This window comes from Mastigoproctus giganteus, chromosome 10 (genome assembly GCF_048544385.1).
Source record: "Mastigoproctus giganteus isolate SK-2022 chromosome 10, ASM4854438v1, whole genome shotgun sequence".
NCBI lineage: Eukaryota > Metazoa > Arthropoda > Arachnida > Uropygi > Thelyphonidae > Mastigoproctus > Mastigoproctus giganteus.
In genome coordinates, this window is record NC_143584.1 from 71,339,467 (window position 1) to 71,357,664 (window position 18,198).

The following is an 18,198-nucleotide window of genomic DNA, read 5'->3' on the forward strand; positions in this document are numbered from 1 at the left end:
CCTCGTTGAGATATTCGCGTACTGCGATGGCATAGTATTGCTGGCTCTCCATCGTGTTGAAATCAGCATTCCTCTGATTCCGAGGTTATTCAAATGGGGTTCAAACCAGTTCCTTAACTTGTCCAGTTATCGGTCATGATTAACTACATCATCAAAAAATTAAGTTCCGAACAACCGTTTACTGTCCATGCCGGCCCATATCATGACATGGGGTGGGGTTCTAATTTTCCGTAAAAGTGAGTTTTCCTTCGACCAAAGCAACACATTTCGTGACCGGAAACTCTGATATATGGCATATTCATTGCTTAAATTGACTTTACCACGCTTTGGAATTGTGTTGAAAGTTTGGAGTAAACTGGAATATGCATTCTTCCTCCGAAATAAGTCACTTTCAGATAATTCTTGAACAAACATAGGACGACATGCATGCAATTTTAAGTCAATTTTCGTATGTTTTTGCATTGTCAACCGGGGGATTCCAAGTTCCGATGCACTTTTACGCATTGATTTCATTAGTGATTTCACAACAGATTCCTTAACTTTTCTGTACTGTTGTCCCCTTGAAGGTCTGCCTCTTCTTGGTTTATCCTTTACACTTCCTGTGCTAAAGAATTTTCTTCTTCCACTGCAGAAATGTTTGTTTTGTTGTAGGATTTCGTTGAAATCGCCGCTGGAAACCAGGTCGCGGCTCTTTCACTCTCTTTTTTAGTTCTTCCCCTGTTATGCACCCAACAACACGTTCTCCAATAGTGTAATTACTCTGGTCAGCCATTGTTATATCTGAAAATATAAAACATCCAATGCTGTACTACCTGATTTGCAAAAGAAAATAAAAATATATAATCTTAAAATAAAAATATATAAACCTTAGGTGAATACGTGTAGTATATTTGATATTGGCTAATTATATATATATATATATTGGGGTATCGGTACTTTGTGGCCGCCATATAGGTTTGAGCATTTGATTTCATATAAAGTTCAAATTTCGCATTCAAATTAACTACAGTTTTTCTTTAATGTTATTGATCACTTCTGACTAGTTGACAGCCTCCTGGCAAATAAATTGTTGGCGGAGACAAGATCCCCCCACCCCTCTCATAACAGTTGGAGGTGTAAATCTCACCTCATACATTAGTAGGGGTGTGCGATTTAGCACTTAAATATATTTGTAATGTAAAAATGGACTTATTTTATGTTTTTTTTTTTTTTTTTTGTCTTGTTTATGCTATTCGCACTATTTACGATGCAAATTTATTTCCCTAGGCAATTTTTTCAAACGAACAAGAAAAATTCTAATTAATTTTTCTTCTTTAATCAACTCAGTCGTAATCCTTTTGCATTGAAAGCCATAGAGGTTACGATTAAGTTGATTAAACAACAAGTATAATTGTTAATTACTATTATGGTGATTAAAAAATTAAGTTTATTTAAGTTTAAACAAATTTGGGATTAATGAAGAAAAATGTACGTAGAATTGTGAGTATACTTTTATTTTAATTTTTGTAAAGGGGCGGGGGTGTACTTTGTAAAAAAAAAAAAAATGTAGAGGAATATTGCTGTAGATTGTAGTGGGGGTCTGCGAAAATTAAATTCGTCGATTTACGTTTCGGTTAGTGTAAACATACGTTAAAAGTTTACGTATGTTTAAACTAACTTAAATGTAAACTTATGGAGTTAAAAGTAAGATGTAGTTTTAACCTTTTATAAATTGTGCCTGAAAATGAACGTGCTTCTGGTGAGTCATTCACCATTGTTTGTTCAGTGAAGCTTATTACAGGAATCTTGTTTGCAACAAAGCTGAAAAGATTTTCCGGTTTTGTACAGAACACATGCTAAATGTGTGGGGATGGCGTGGGGGAGCTATGAAACGTATGGAGTATCCCAGTGTAAAGCCACTGTTAATGGTAAAATGTTTCTTTGTGGGATGTTTCTAATTTCCCTCAACACACGTACCTGTTTCGAGGTCGAGACGCGGATATGCCAGGTAAAATGTAATTATGGTGGCGGGAGGTGTTCTGGGGTTTGCTCCACTTACGATTGGTGCTGTGGAACGAACCTGGGCGTGCTGCTTATTATGTGGCGGTGTCAGAATGCACGTTCAGTACTCTGTGACGTAACAGACTGATGTGAGCATTTTTAATACTTCTGACTTGGGTATCAGGTAATTTAGTTTCGTTTCAGAAGTTTGTCTTACTGTGAAGTGGACTAGACGCTTTTTACAGCAGTGGATAATTTCAAAATCACCGAATAGCGCCTTTGTATCAAGGGGATTCAGCATTCCTTTGTGTGTTGTTTGGAAGCTTTTGTGGGCTTAAGCGCGTGCGCGTGTTCTTATGCTATCTACATTGCCACGCAGTAAATAGGTTTGTCACCCGCTTAGCCGGCACCCTTGGGATTTCGCTCACTGTTGACTATAAAGGAAAGTGAGGGTGGGGGAGGGATAGGTGTACCTGCTTATCACCGATTGGCTATTTGTGTGTGCTGACGTAGAATTGGTCATTCACCGGTATAAATGCCGTGAACTGGGTCATTTTCCGATAGGACCTGTAATTAGTTACTTGGTGCTGTCATTGTAAAGCTCTTCGAACTTCACTGGAAAATAGATCATTTTCTTAAATCGCACCTAAGTAAATATCTTTAGACAAGACAGCAGTATTCATGAAAAACCCGACCTTCACGGACTCGGAGATGATACTGAACAGTTGTCGCTACGAGGGTAGCCGGTCGTATTCCTTGCCACCACCGCCGCCTCCACCTCCACACATTTCTCCTGTTAGTAATATAGGACAATCACCTGCCCCGGCAGATTATGCTCCTTTTGGGATGCCCCAATCTCCCGACTTTGGAAATGTTTTAAGTGATCGATTTCGTACTTATTCTTCATTTTCTCCCGAACGCTTCACCAGGGTTCTGAGTCCACCCCCGTTAGAAAACGGTGAGTCCCATTCTTATTGTGCGTTTATTGACCTTTATTAAATGAGATGATTAGTCAGATGATATTTCAAAGATGCTCTTGCTATTTTTAAATGAGATGATTAGTCAGATGATATTTCAAAGATGCTCTTGCCATTTTTAAATGAGGCTGATTAGTCAGATGATATTTAAAAATATGCGCTTGCCACAACTTTCCTAGAAACTCTCGGCATTTTAAATTTACATAAACAATTATGGTTATGATAGATATTCATATTATGCGTACTCATGCTTATTTTATAGAAGGAAATGTTGTAGTATATATGAAAAATTTTATATAGACTTGTCATTTTCTTGGTCGTGCTGCTTATTTGTTTTGTTATTGGCAATACACTTTTTCCAGAATATTACACATTATACACTAATTCCAGAATATCGAGAATAATTATTTATTGTTTAGTTAATAACTGGGGGAAAAAAAACAACCCACTGAATTATGGATAGATTTCAAATGTTCCAAATAGTTATCGATTGATAAATAGTAATGCGTAATTACAACGTTATTGAAAAGTGGGGCGGGGGTCTCAACCTACAACCGTATTTTGTAATTAATTACGCCATTTCTTTGACTTTTGCTGATCCATTACTTTGACAGACATATTGATTTGTCTTGTCTGTCACCATCAGACGACTCGTCTCGCAGACTACCTGAATTAAATAAAAATAAAATCCCCTTTTGTATGTTATTCTATACACACGTTGGAGTCTTAAAAACTAATAATTTTCTACTTATCTGCTGAACAGAATCCTGTTTTGGAATAGAAAATTCCAAAACAGGATTCTCTTCAGCAGATAGATTCCTCAATAGGTCATTCATTTGGCATTATATTCAAAAATAATTTCTATTAAAATAAGTCACCATCTTCAGTTTTTAATACAATTTTTATTTCCTAAAATGTCAGAATATGAACCACAAATTATTAGTAATGAAAGTGGTAAACAAGAACAATCTATTATGATTATATATTTTTTAAATTACAGTGTTTTTTAGTAAAAATGAAATGGTTAAAATGACGTGAAATATATAGAGCTAGTGCATAGTCCATGCACATTTTTTTTTTTTTTTTTGTTTTTAATAGGGATTATCTGGGTGTAGTGTGCTCCGATTCGATGACCTTGCTGAGAATCAATTTCACCCTGGAAATAACTTTAAATTTTACAAAAATAAACAACGCATACCTTTAAATGACACTGGGACACGTCTTTTCCAATAATTTTTTGTGGGTATTAAGAAGTGTTTAATTGAAAAAATAGCTAGTAAACAGCGTTATAAGTCGCACTTGGCTCACAGACGAATAGTCTATAGTTTAACTCAAAATTCAAGCGCTTCAATAATTAGAGACCACGACATCTATAGACACAGCATGGTAGATCTTTGGTGTTTTCAGTGAAATAAATCTACTGCAGGAGCATTTATTTTATCAGTCATTACCGCAATTATGTAGAATCTTTGGTATTTCAATTATTATTTTTATTAACGTGGTTTTGAATTGTAGCCTTACGATCAATGCCAAACTACAGCATCATACACGTTTGAGTTGACCATGGTTGGAGCTCAAGCTTGACTGCTAAGCATAGTTAATGCTTGTATTCATATATTCACTGTAAATAAATATTCTCTAGCTTTGATCGTGCCAGACTATAAACAGATTTATTTATTATTATTATTATTTTTTTGTTCATATTCATCGCCGGTCATCATGTAAACTGCTGGTGCTGGAGACATCACTAGACTACCACAAATTGGCACCATGAGTCAATTTCATTTAATCGTCCCATCAAGTCGTTGCTCAGTTGACTGCATGCGTTCTGGTATTTCGTAGAATTTCAAAGTGGTGCGAACCCGACTCACACTGTATGCACCAATTTCTTTAAAAAAAAAAAAAAAAAACTTGTACAGATAGATTCCAGATTTCAAACGTTCATTGCTACACCCTAGATCTCTCCGAAGGTGAATCTCGCACAGTCAAGAAGAATAAATCTTTATTGTACTATTTTCACTCCTCAGACGGAGGGGGGGGGATTTATGTACAGGTGTGTAAGGCGCTAGCTGGGGATCCGTCAAAGGGGTACCCAGGAAATGATTCGGAGGGATCCCGTGGAAAGCTGTCTGCAGGATGGGGGGTGTTGACGTTAACCGTGGGTTCCATGGCAGCAGGAATCTTTGTCTCTGTTCTGAAACGTTGCCAACCCCCACTCTCCTGTTCTGGTTACCACTGAAATGCGACCTTTTGTCTCGGAAACTTCAGTGGCGAAACTGCTATGCCGGAGATCTGCCATCGCGGTGGAACCGACGGATCAAGGTGTCTGGACGGTTTGTTTCGCATGATTGTTAAGAAAGGTAGCCAATCTTGTTGAACACTTGCTAAAAAGTACTTGTGTACGGGCATAAACGGCGCTTTATTAGACGTTTTGATATTTGTGACTTTTTATGCACTTGACTTTTTTGTTAAAAGCAAATACATTAATATTTCAAATTCTGTTATTTAATATTACAGTATATTATATTTAAATTCAAGGTGGATGTAATTATGCATGTGATTCATAAATCTAATCACTGCCGGTAAGATATTTAAATAATAAATAAATTTTATGTTTATACACCGAGATGACCACATAAGGTCAGAGGAGTCGTATTGGTATATTTGGGTGTGAAAAAAAAAAAAAAAAAGTTTTATAATGCAGCCTGCGATTAAAGTTCCAAAGATACAATGTTGCTCCTCAGTGATTTGAAGTCGGATTGTCCTTCAGTAACTGATGAAGAGCCTGTTAAAGAATTTGATTGGTATCAGCATCCAGTCCTTATTATTTATAGTACAAGTAGGGCATATCCTAATTGTATAAGTAGCAATGAACAAACTAGGTTTGCTACTTATTATTATGAACTTAGTGCATTGATCAGTGCACTTTTTCCGGACTAGGATCTAAACCGTGGTCTGAAATCTGGGAAAGACCACGATGTACACCCATTCCAAATCATAATAAGAGATCGATGCACTAAGTAGAAACCCTAGTTTGCTCATTAATACTCACTCAGTGAGGCCGTACCCTGCTTGTACAAGGTTTTATAACTCTCGTAGCATGAGGCTTTTGCCCTAAATTACTCAAGATTATTTCTTATAATAATAGCTGGTAATATATCAGATTACTAGTTATGACAGATTCGACTGCCCAGTAGAAACCACACACAGCCTAGAACCAAAATGTACTATCTTTTGTAATTGGGTATCCAGTTTTCTCTTTAACCGCTCACTGCGGGTGATGGTAGATGGCTCTGTGCCTTCTAACTTCTCCACTAATGCATGCTGGTGTTCCCCAAGGTTCAGTTCTTTCTCCCACTATTTTCTTGTATATTAATGATCTTCTTCCATTGACCGGAAATCCTATCCCTAGTTTTCCTGACGATAGCACATTGCATTCCACCTTCCAGTTTGAGAAACCTTGCCCTGCACAAACAGCTTCAACTTCTCGAATATCCACTACCAATTCCTTAAATGCTCTCCAGTGGGGCAAAGATAACTTAGTTGATTCTATCCTTCTAAAACTCAGTCCTGTCTTATATCGTGCAAAACGGATTCTTTTGCTTCTATGCTTACCTTCGATGACATTCTGATTTCTAGGCAAGATATATATATATATATATATACATGTTGAGATTACCCTGATTTCTAATCTCTCTTGGCATAAGAAGATACAGATATTTCTTCCTCTGCACCTATAAAACTGGGCTTTTCTCTTTTGCTCCCCAAGTTATTTTTCTTCCAAACAGCTGTTCATTCTGTTCATATTTCATGATAGGGCCAATTTCCAATTCGCCCTATCATGGAATATTGTACCCACATGTGGGCGGTGCCCCCAAAACCTCTCAGGCTTCTCGATTCCATTCGAAAGAGGGCAGTTAGGTTAATTAATGCCTCATCTCCAACAGAGTTTCTCCACCCTTTATTTCAGAAACGTTATGTTTCTGCTGCATTCCTCTTCTATAGATACTTCCTTGGGTACTGTTCTTCTGAATTGGCTTCTATAATCCCCGCTCTCTCTTCTAAACCAGTCAACGTCCTTTTACTGTCCAACTTCAAACTCCCAGAAGCAACTTTTCTTCTTCCTCATTCATTCATTCAGCCAGCTTTCGTTTTCTGGAACAACCTTCCTTCATGCATATTTCCTGAAAATTACAATTGACAGAAGTTCGTCTATTGTAAACAAATACCTTCTTTCATCTTCTCAACCTTCAACCCATGCACGGTACTAAGTACTATAGGTTCTAATACCACTCATGTTTGGGTTTTCATAAAAAAAAAAAAAAAAAAAAAACTTTCAGGAATGTCATGCTAATAAATTTTCTCTGAGGTCAGGGAACGATTTTTCCAAATGAAGGGAAGGGAACACGTAGCGACTGTATTATCGGAAGGCAATGCATAAAATAGGTGTTTCCTGATGACATGTCACTGTGTATTCCTCTCTTTTTATTTATTTTTAGTTTTTATTCCATTTTTGTAATGAGTATTTCAACTTCACGGGACCTGATACTGTGACGCCACCGAAAACTGGTCTTAAAGTGGAATACTGTAGTCCGTGTTGTTTTCCGGTTGATTTAATTGGTATTTTCAGTTCAATTTAGGAAAAATTTTTCATTTTAGGGAATGCAATATTTAGGAATCAGTACCGTATTAAGATTGTATTAATGAAATAGACAACTGAACTCTATTATTACTTATAAAAATAAATCCACCATTACAATTATTATTTAATAATATTATCGGTAGAGGCGCTCTATTGCAAAAACATTTTTTGTCTATTTAGCCTAAAAAAGCAAAGTAAATTTGCTACAAGCTTACAAATGCTTTGTTGTTAAAATGTTAATTATGAACTTTACCATTCAAGTACTTTGGTATGGTTCCTTTAGTTTTAATGACATTAAATATAGGAAAAAAATTGGAAATAAAACGTCTTTATGGATAACCAGTACTGCAGTGATAAAGCAATTTTTCGCATACGATTTTTGCAAATGCGCGACTTTTGCTTATCTTCAAGATGAGAAATGGTACTAGATTTTAATTTTTCACTACTGAAAAGAAAACCTAATAATAATATTTGCGAATTGTGGTCCCTTGTTAATGATGAAATAACGAAAACTCTGTTTTAAACACAGTATTTCTATTACAGTATATCAAATTAACGTGAACATCTTTATTGAGAGAAATTCATTACAGAAAAGCAAATGTTTTTAATCCTTATTTTGACCTTATTTTTAGTTAAAGCAAACTCACTTTTTCTCGTATACTAATCATTAGTTTTCCTTGTTCACGTATAAGAGAAAACACAGTTTAAAGAGGATAACTGGTCATTCGTATTAATCGATGAATCTGGAATCTACTTTATTTTTCGAACTCTTCATTGTCATAAATCAAATATAAAGTGTATAAAGTGATTTAGTAAAGAAATCTTATTATAGCATAATCCTTGATGAATTATAGGCATGTAATAAGGTTTATCTGCTTTACTACAAGGCAGTTAATATGATTAAGAAAGAACTTATTGCCGCTGTTAATATGATTAAAAAAGAACAGCAGATTTATTTATTTGCAAACTTCTCATCCACAGGACACGCAGACCCTAGATAATGGTAAGAATTACAGAGAATCAATACAGAACAGTCACTAGTATTAAAATGTATACAAAATTTGGATTAACAAAACAGTAATTTCTTGTATATAGACGGTTTCAGTGTAAAATAATAATAAAAAAACAGTATTGTGATTATCCAATACCCGAAGGAAACGGAACAGAGGACTTCCAAGTAAGTGTTGAGTACGAGGGACGGCAAGTAATGAGAAATTTTAGTTTTATAACAAGAATTCAAGCAGGGTATAGTGAAAGATCTTTGTTCAAGAAGAGATGTAGAATCGATAATAGAGTTTATGATATTGTAGCCGAAAAGAAGCCCATGGAGTTGTTGTCTGGAGTGAAGAGGAACGATTCTGAGGCGAGGACAAAGAGCTCCACAGTTTCGACGGTGAAAGGCAAGGCGATTTCGAAAGCGAATACGGTGCTGTTTCTTGTATTCTGTCTATCTTGTGAACTCCTCTGACCGTTTGGTCGTCCCGGAGTATAAACAGAAAATTTATTTTTTATTTTTAATGAATTTAATTTCAATTCTCTCAAGTCTGTGAGAAAGATATTCCAGTTGTGGGGACCAGATAATATCGCAATAATCAAAAATGGGAGGTATAAACTACTCGTAGAGAAGAATTAACTTTGTCACTCTTGAAAATCGAGGAAGAAGCTTAATTAATCCAAGAAGTTTGGAAGTCTGAGATACTAAGTCATCAACGGGGAAGAGGAATGAAGATCAGATTGAAATTGGACACCTAAGTCCTTGATTGTATCAGTACTTGCAATTAGACTTTCCAATATAATAATCAGTAAAGACAGCAGGTATAACTGCACGATTCGAGCGAAAGTGACATAATTTACATTTTAATGGGTTTAGAAACAAGTTATTTTTATTGAGCCAGAGTGAAAAGGAATCAAGACAGGACTGTCAGTTGAAGAATAAATAACTTTGTAACGTTCATATCATCTGCATAGAATTGCCACTCCGCATTAACGGACTTAAATAGAGTTGACAGATCATTAATGTAAACAATAAAGAAGAGCGGACTCAAGGTTGAGCCTTGAGGAACATCTTGTAAAACAGTAAACGGATGAAGGAAACTTAATGAAGTACCATCAGTTATTACGGGCAGTTTACGATTTCTAGGCAGTGAATCAAGCAAACCTAGTAAAGGGGATCGTAGACCATAAGATGAAAGCTTGAATAGCAGAAGATCGATGTGGACAGAGTGAAATATCAAGGAAAAGCGAATCAATTTGATTTCATTTGTCTAAATTAGTTTGAGGAAGTAAGAGAAAAGGTCAGATTTGAAACAGTTGATTTCCTGGGAAGAAAAGCATATTGATGATTATTGATAAAATAAAATAAATAAATTTTCTGTTTATACTCCGGGACGACCAAACGGTCAGAGGAGTTCACAAGATAGACAGAATACAAGAAACACCGTATTTAGCAGTCACGGGCTTGAACCCTGGTCACTCAAGGCCCGTGTACTTATGCACCCGCTCGCTTGACCACTCGGCTACGTAGCCTTAGCCGAGTACAAAATTGTAAAGGTAGGAACTAAGATATTTATAAAGTCGGAGTTCAAAAATTTTCTCAGTTGTATTCAGTACAGTAATAGGTTGGTAGTTATTAGGCATAGCTTTCTCACCCTGTATTATAGGCTTCTTTTAACGTTGAAGGGTAACAACCGTGAAGAAGACAGTAATTGAAGAGATTTATATATATTTTATATATTTTACTTGCTGTAAACATTGTTAGCAGCAAGGCCAGATAAAACCACCCATCATCAGCAATCCACCAAGCTTATATGATCACTAAATCAGCATATAGTCCAAGCTGAAACTCTTGGCAGCACACAACTCAACAGAGGAGATGCAACTAGATGAATAGGAGACATTGGGAGTTGAGGAAGGTAGAGCAGATAAGAATTGGAGCTGGGGACGAACTACCTTTTTTTTTTTTTTTTTTTTTTTTGAAGAAAAGTAGAAAAAAAAAGACAGTGAAATCTCTAAGCCGAGAAATGGCTGATTGGACATCATTATCAGTGAGAATTAATCTATCAAAACAGTCCTTAGTATTATATTATAATGGTTAACAGGGAATAGAACATTCAGGAGAACAAAGTTTCGAAAAATGGGTAGCAAAAAGATTAGTCATACCAAGAGAACAGTTGATCGAGATATTCGAATCATTAGTTAACAGAGGAATCCTGGAAGATCTCGATAGTTGATAAGATATGAGACTAGTATGCGCTGTGACGTGTTTACTACATTCCCTGACTTTACCAAGAAATCTAAATTTTGTATCGTAATACCACAGGAAACTCTGGTTTGTGCAGCTGATATATCACGATATACTTACGAATATATATCGATTGCGGGCACTATTACTCTGGATAAGATGAACTTAACGTGCAAATGCACTGAAAAAGTATTTGAGGTCCAGACCTTGCATAAATGATCGCCTACTTAAAGCAATAAAACTAATTTTAAGATTACCATATTCTCATTCCTTCAATTGTGGTGTATATTGGTTTTCCACTTAGTCGGTTTCAGTACGGCTGCTCAGTTAGCTCTGCCCACTCAAAGAAATCCATCCTAGATTAAATTCACCAAACTGGAATTGCAACTATGTATAGGATTATTATCCATCCAGGTTTTACACTTGTTCGGTGACTTCTGGCTAGGTTTTTAATTTTTGTTTGGAGGTTTAATAATTGGAACTATCTGGTCCTGAGATAACGCGATACTGGTACATAACGATTTATGTACGCATAACAATTGGCTTTTACACAACTGTTTGTGCTGGTTTATCTGTTGCAATAAGTTACAGTGAAATGAATTCCCCTGTTTGCGATGGGGGTACCATGGTCACGCAGTTGCTCATAAGCCGAAGCTCTTTCCCATCATTGTCGTCACAGAACGAGTGTATGTATTTGTGGCGTATTTTGGCATGTCGATTAGTCAATTTCAGTATGTTTGTCTGTACATAGATTTCAGCGCTTCCGTCTGTCGGTTTTGTAATGAAACACACACACACAAAAAAAAAGCATTGAACGTCACAGAGGTGATAGAACGTGTGTGGGGTAATTAATCGTGCTGCACAGTCTAGGTGCATTTGGGTGTGGCGTATGCCCAGAGAACACGTATGGCGTCAACAATGAAATTTTAGTGGCATAGTCCTGTTTTAAGTGGTTCGGAGTTGGTCCATTAGTTTCCATCGATGAAACCTTGAATGCAGCTATCTATTATTGTAAACTCCACTGACCTGGTGCCGGAGTATAACCAAGAACATTTTTTTTTATTTTTTTTTTATTCTACATTATGAGTAATTATGAGTAATTTTTTTTTTTATTCTACATTATGAGTAATTTTGATTTACCTGCATTGCGGAAGTTATTTGGAGCAGGAACTTATTTGTTTTAGCATAATAACGTTCAGTGTCACAAAGCACAGTCAGGACAGTGATTTTGAGGACTGTAATCTGGTGAAACTGCAATATCCAGCTCAGAGTTCAGACCTGAATTTAACTGAATATCTTTGATATTTTTTGGAACAACAATTGACGACCAGTACAAGGTGTATTGAAGGCCAGGGGCTCGGACTTGAGCTGAGGGCCAGATCAAGTCCGAGTCAAACATGCTCGAGTCCTAGAATAGCAGCAGCAGCTTTACGGAAAAGGTGGATCATAAGTGTGGACGTAGTGTGTCTGTTACGCGGTGCCAGGGGTTTCACACAAAACCGCACTTAGTGGCACTGTGGAGATGCAAAACTGCAAAGCCAGATGAGTGTGAGTTGTGTTAGGTACTGTGAGTAATGTTGGTCTGTTTGTGTTGTTCGTCTTAGTTACTTAGTTACTGGGAGGCGCGATCACCAAGAAAGGCATCTCCTAGCTTCCGTCCACGACACGAGTAGCCGGGCGGCAGGTCAGCAGATGGACATTTACGATGTGTTGGCTCTGCTCTGGCCAGGCTTACTAATATTTTTCAGCTAATTTGCTCACCTGGCTGCCCCTACATGGTTACTTATTTGGTGTGGGCAGGTTTCGGAAGAGAGAACTAATACATGGGAGGTTAGTCCCGCCGTAGCCTAGTGGTCAGGCGCGCGGGTACATAAGTACACGTGCCTTGAGTGACCGGGGTTCAAGCCCGTGACTACTGAATACGGTGCTGTTTCTTGTATTCTATCTATCTTGTGAACTCCTCTGACCGTTTGGTCGTCCCGGAGTATAAACAGAAAATTTATTATTTATTATAGTCCTGAGGAGTACCCTGGTCAATCTGGTTTAGTCTTATCGGGTTACTGTCAGGGCGCTGAATACAGCTATCCTGACAGTTTTTTAAAGTGAACATCTTTAACTGAACATCTTTGATATTTTTCACACCTTTGATATTATGGTGGAGACATGGGAATTTTGGGCTATTTATTACTGGTTAACTGCTTAGGGGCTGAATTGCCCTTCTTTAAATAGATTTACACAATTCGGATATTTTCTGCGTGAATTTTGTGAATGCTTTGTAATTTCCTTCTTCCCTTATGAATAGCTGTTCTTTTCCCCCGGAAAGGGGCCAATCTGTGAAGATTACGAAGGACATAGTGTTAATTGTAATGCTGCTTGGGGGGTTCCCCCAACTCCGCGGAAATCTTTAGGAATTCGAGAACTAGAGGTTTAACCCCCCCCCCTGCTGTTTAGAAAAAAAAAAGTAAGCTGTTTAGAAGAAAGTAACGCCGGGAGCGAAAAAGAAAACCAAATTTTTTAGATGCAGAGGAAGCAATATTTGTGATGTGCTTATGCCAAGAGAGATAAGAAGTCGGGGTGGTGATCTCTAATAGAGATATGGAGATATGTGATAGAGTTTAGGAATCTGAGTGTCGTCGAAGACGAGCATAGGAGCAGAAGAACCCTTTTTTTTTTTGCCAGCTATAAGGCAGGACCTAGTTTTAGAAAGATTAAAATTAAGTTGTCTTTGCCCCACTAGAGAATATTAAAATATGTGTCTCAGAATGGGTACCACAAAAGAATGTAAATATTTTCTCTCCTAAAGTGATGTGGCCGTTCAGGAGTACAAACAGGAAATGTATTTAATTTAATTTCAGAACCCTAAGCAGTTGTCTGTGCTTAATTGCTCTCAGTCAGAGATTGATTGATTGTTGGGAACTTTCATCTGGTGGTGTTGAAATGGGTAGATCGAATAAATTTAAAGAAACGATCGGACAGATTAATAGATAGTATTATTATTATTAGCTATATGGTGCAAGGTAGCCTGAGGCTTATGCTAAAAAAAAAAAAAAAAAATTCAGAGAGAGAGAGAGAGAGAGGGAGAGGGGACTGGGGCCGTATTTGTTACTTTACAACGATGGGCGTGAATAGTCTAATAGACTGCTGAACTCTAGAACTAAGTGCAACTCACAATTCTGCCAAAGTAATTGCACAGCCTCTCAAAAAGCATTCAGTGAGGCTTTAATAAAGGTCGGTAAAAAAAATTAATAAATAAGAAGTACAGACGATGTAAATCTGAAAATCCGTAATGAGGGCCTCCCTGGAGCTGGCACCGAAAAATCAGAAAATTCATCAAAGTGGATGTATTCTTAACAGAAGAACTGCGATCGTCATTCCCTAGGTTAGTTTAAAAACAAAAAAGTTATACATTTGTTCGAATACTAGTCTCCATAATCCTTGCAATTGAATTAATAAATTAGATCGAACAATGATAGACTAATTGGCTTTTGCTATAATAATTGCCTCTACTGGTGCAGAAAGTCCAGCAGATCTCGCATTGTACGACTGGGGGTAGTTTGGGGGGGGGTTTCCATCTGTACTTTTAAAAGTGCTTTTTATACGGAGGGTCTCATCTCTACTTTTTAAGAAGAATCCCTGCTCATTAGTTTTGGTCCTTTCCCCTCTGTTTTCTACTGCGCTCTTGTGGTTATTGTTTTTTTTTTTTTTTTTTTTTTTGGAAAAATATTCAGTATGAAGGGATGTTTAAAACATTTATGCAGTTGACACAAAAACGCCTTATAAAGCAATTCCTCTAAAAATTAATCTCGTCCAAAGATCCTGGCTGTATGTGTTCAATGTAACTTCGTAAAGGTATAAAATAGTTGATTCCCGCGTTATTTAAGTTGAGTGTAAGTAATCTTTTTTTTTTGTTTGTTTTTTTCCAATTCAGAAAAGTAATAATAAGAAGTATTTTGTCTCTTAAAAGGAATAGTAATTCCGCTTTAAAATTTGATTTATAAATTCAAGGCTCACGTGAAACAGAGGCACTTGGTTCTGCCTAGAAAAACAATTTTATGATATTTGAAAAAGTAATTAATACTAACTAATTTTTGTATTTTGTAATCCTTTCACATGATATTATCTGATTAAAATTACAATAGTTCTTTGGAGTTAGTCATACATCGAAAGACAGAATTGTACTGTCGAAATTTCGGGAAATAATTATAGGCCGTTTCTATTGCTTGTTTAAATGCCTTCGTCTTGGCATTTCTCGTGGAGCAGAGAAGTCCTAGTGGACTTAGAACATTGGTACCTTACCCTGTGATAAGGATACCATACGGACAGATGCAGGTATTCGCTGGTAAACGTATCGCTTTCGCGAGTGGCGTGGGTGGCAAGCACTGAGAAATAGTGTGCGCGTTGGGAACATCACTTCAGTTCGTTTTTAATTTCTGTGTGGTATTTTCACTTCCCCTATGATCATATAATAGGAAGAAGTGCATCTGAGAACTTCATTATGTTTGTTGCATTGCGGTTTTCACACTGCAGTTTGTTCTATCAAACCACCGAAACATTTCAGGTAAGTGTATTTATTATTGCTCTGCGGTTAACTTTTTACATAAGTTAATGTAAAATGACATCTGCAGATATACACTGTACGTATTTTCAATAAATCGATCGCTTAAAAATTTATAGCTAAAAAATAGCACATCTTCCGTCGATGTTTGGTCATATAGATTTATCCCGTGTCTAGCTAGTAGGTTTCTGGTGGAACTTCAGTACATCAGATTACAGCCTGATCTTCAAAAAAAAATTTTTTTTCTCTTCAAACCGTTTTTATTTATTTATTTCGAACTTTTGTTGTACAGGTTCTGGAAATTGAATCGCAGAACGCTGTTCAGTTGTTGTTGGTTTATGGATTTATTAGGTCGCTGTTCAGTAAGGATATACTTAGAAGGAGTAGAAGTTTTTACCTGGGAATGGTTGAGTTCATCCCCACTAAAATATTGTAAATAGTATTGAAATTAGTCTTTATAGCTTGTCTCAATAGTATTTATTTTATATTTCTTGTTTATACTCCAGAATGACCAACAGGTCAGTGAAGTTTGCATTAAATTATCGATACAAATGTTAATCGTATTTAGCAGTCACAAGCTTGAACCCCGGTGCACTCAAAGAGCGCGTGCGACTTGAATTTTTTTCTCGTGACCATTCGGCTATATCAGGAATAGTATTCACATGTTATATAGATAACAACATCGTATATAGATAACTTCCTGTAGATATATTACGTTATGAGGACGCTTACTCGTCAACTGCACAGTCCTGACCTTTGTCACTTCTGTCCTGTCATCTTCTGAGACCTTGGGAGGGAAAAAAAAAAAAAAAAAAAACATCTCGCAGGGAACTGATTGGGTGACGAAGTTAAACGGTTTATCGAAACGTGGTTAAATGACGATGTCGAAAAGCAGTTACTTATGTTCCGTCATTATCTGACATTTCATTATTCTATGATTAAAAAAAATAATAACTTAAAATAATAATAATGCTTCACAAAAGCATGGATGCTCGCGGGTTACGATCCTGACTTCCACATCTTGTGCAAAAAGTCCGGGTTTGAATCCCTTCAAGGAGGAGAAATTTTTATGGGCTGTTTTTCACGTCGTGGGCGGGTTATATATATATATATATATATCTGTAATTTTTTTTTTTTTTTTTTTAATCCAGCTGTCAACCGACAACTTTGATAGAGCCATTTTCGAAAATGAAGGTTGAATATGGGGCAACGGTAATCAATATACACTATGCGCACATTCTATAATATATACATAAGATTTTTATAAAATTAAAAACTTTATACTAGTACACCTTTAGGCCCTGTTAATATATTGGTAACGCCATACAGCATATTGATTATCACAGAAATACAGATCGTTATCGTTGTTTTTCTTGTCAATTTGGGTGGTTGATCCTGTAAAAGTAATCCAGATTGTAGGTAAGCAACAATAGGTAATTTGTATATTATCTTGAGTATCTAATATTATATTCTTTAACACATGTAATCTAAAATAAGATACTGTATATTACATTATGGTCTTAGTGTGCGTATTGCTGCTGCAATGGTACTAGCCCGTAATTCAGTATAATAAAGTTAATAACTAGCGTTATATTATCTATAGCTATACGTGTCTCATATATACCGGATGCATATAACTAATAATGAAATGAAATGACACATAACTAAATCGGGAACACACACACACTAAAAAAAAAAAAAACACAACACTCAAAAATCTGACCTGAAGATTCAGTTGAACTTGAAGTTCGACTGATTCTGCCACCAAATGTTCTGGAAGGTCGCATTTTTGATTTGTTATTTCTGCAGTATACCTCTAGCTCTATAATTGAATGCTTAGTTTATGATATTTAGTAAATTTTCTTGTTTGCGTAATGGCTGGAAGATAGTTTTTAGTTGTTTGAGTCTAAGTGTCGTCTCCTCTTGCAGGATGTATTTCTGTCTCTAACGATCGCATATACTGTGGAGTCATTTTCACACCACATTCTAGCACTGCTCTTGTAATATGATTCTCAAATTATTTGGGCTGATGTATTGTTGCTAACCATGACTAGGTTCCGGAATCTGTAACCTCAAACTGTCCATTAGTGCTCACATTTCTGGCGCTATTACAGTCGTCTGAAAGGCACAACTCTTAGTTGTGCAAACACTTTCCCTCTTTTAATGCGGCTGCACGCCAGAAGTGAATTATTCTTACTTGCCACGCTCGTTGCTTAGTTTTCTTGGGATAATTTGGAATATCAAAGAAGAACATTGCATTTTAGTCTTATGTTCTATTTTTACTACTGTGTTAAGTGTTTTTAAGATGCAAAATACAACCAAATATAATAAATTTCATCTAGATGCTTTGGCGATTAGTTATGAACCAGCCTGTCCATCTCTTAACCCAAGTTATATTATATACATAGCTTGACTAAACATGGCTTAATTACATTCGGTATTGTCGTTTTCCTTTCCCCCAACCCAATATATAAATACTGTAAATTCCACTGTATAAGTCGACTTGCTTTATTACAGTCATGTTTTGTGGTTCGCATAGTAGTAATCTTACAGTGAGTTAGTCGTTGAGAACGAGCTAACTTTTTAATCAACTGTTTCTCTTTCTTTTAAAAGTTTACGCTGTAACATTTTATTACGCTGCATATAAACCTGTAAAGAACTCCATTATACAGAAGGTCAAGAACCAAAACTTACTGGCTTAGATGACGACGTGACAAGGCTCTTCTTATTGGTGCTATACTGTATGCGTACATGGAATACCCTGATTATGTCGCTGAGCCATTCCATGCTGCTTATTTAGTAC

At 36.5% G+C, this 18,198-nt stretch overlaps 1 protein-coding gene across 1 annotated transcript in view; it reads left to right on the plus strand.

The window, feature by feature from the left end:
* Window positions 1-2,661: 2,661 nt before the first annotated feature.
* LOC150079076 (hepatocyte nuclear factor 4-gamma-like) overlaps window positions 2,662-18,198 on the plus strand; it is a 180,518-nt gene continuing 164,981 nt past the window's right edge. The window contains exon 1 of the mRNA XM_090382941.1: window positions 2,662-2,938. Within this exon, the coding sequence (XP_090239067.1) occupies window positions 2,662-2,938 (277 nt within the window). The remainder of the gene's footprint in view (window positions 2,939-18,198) is intronic.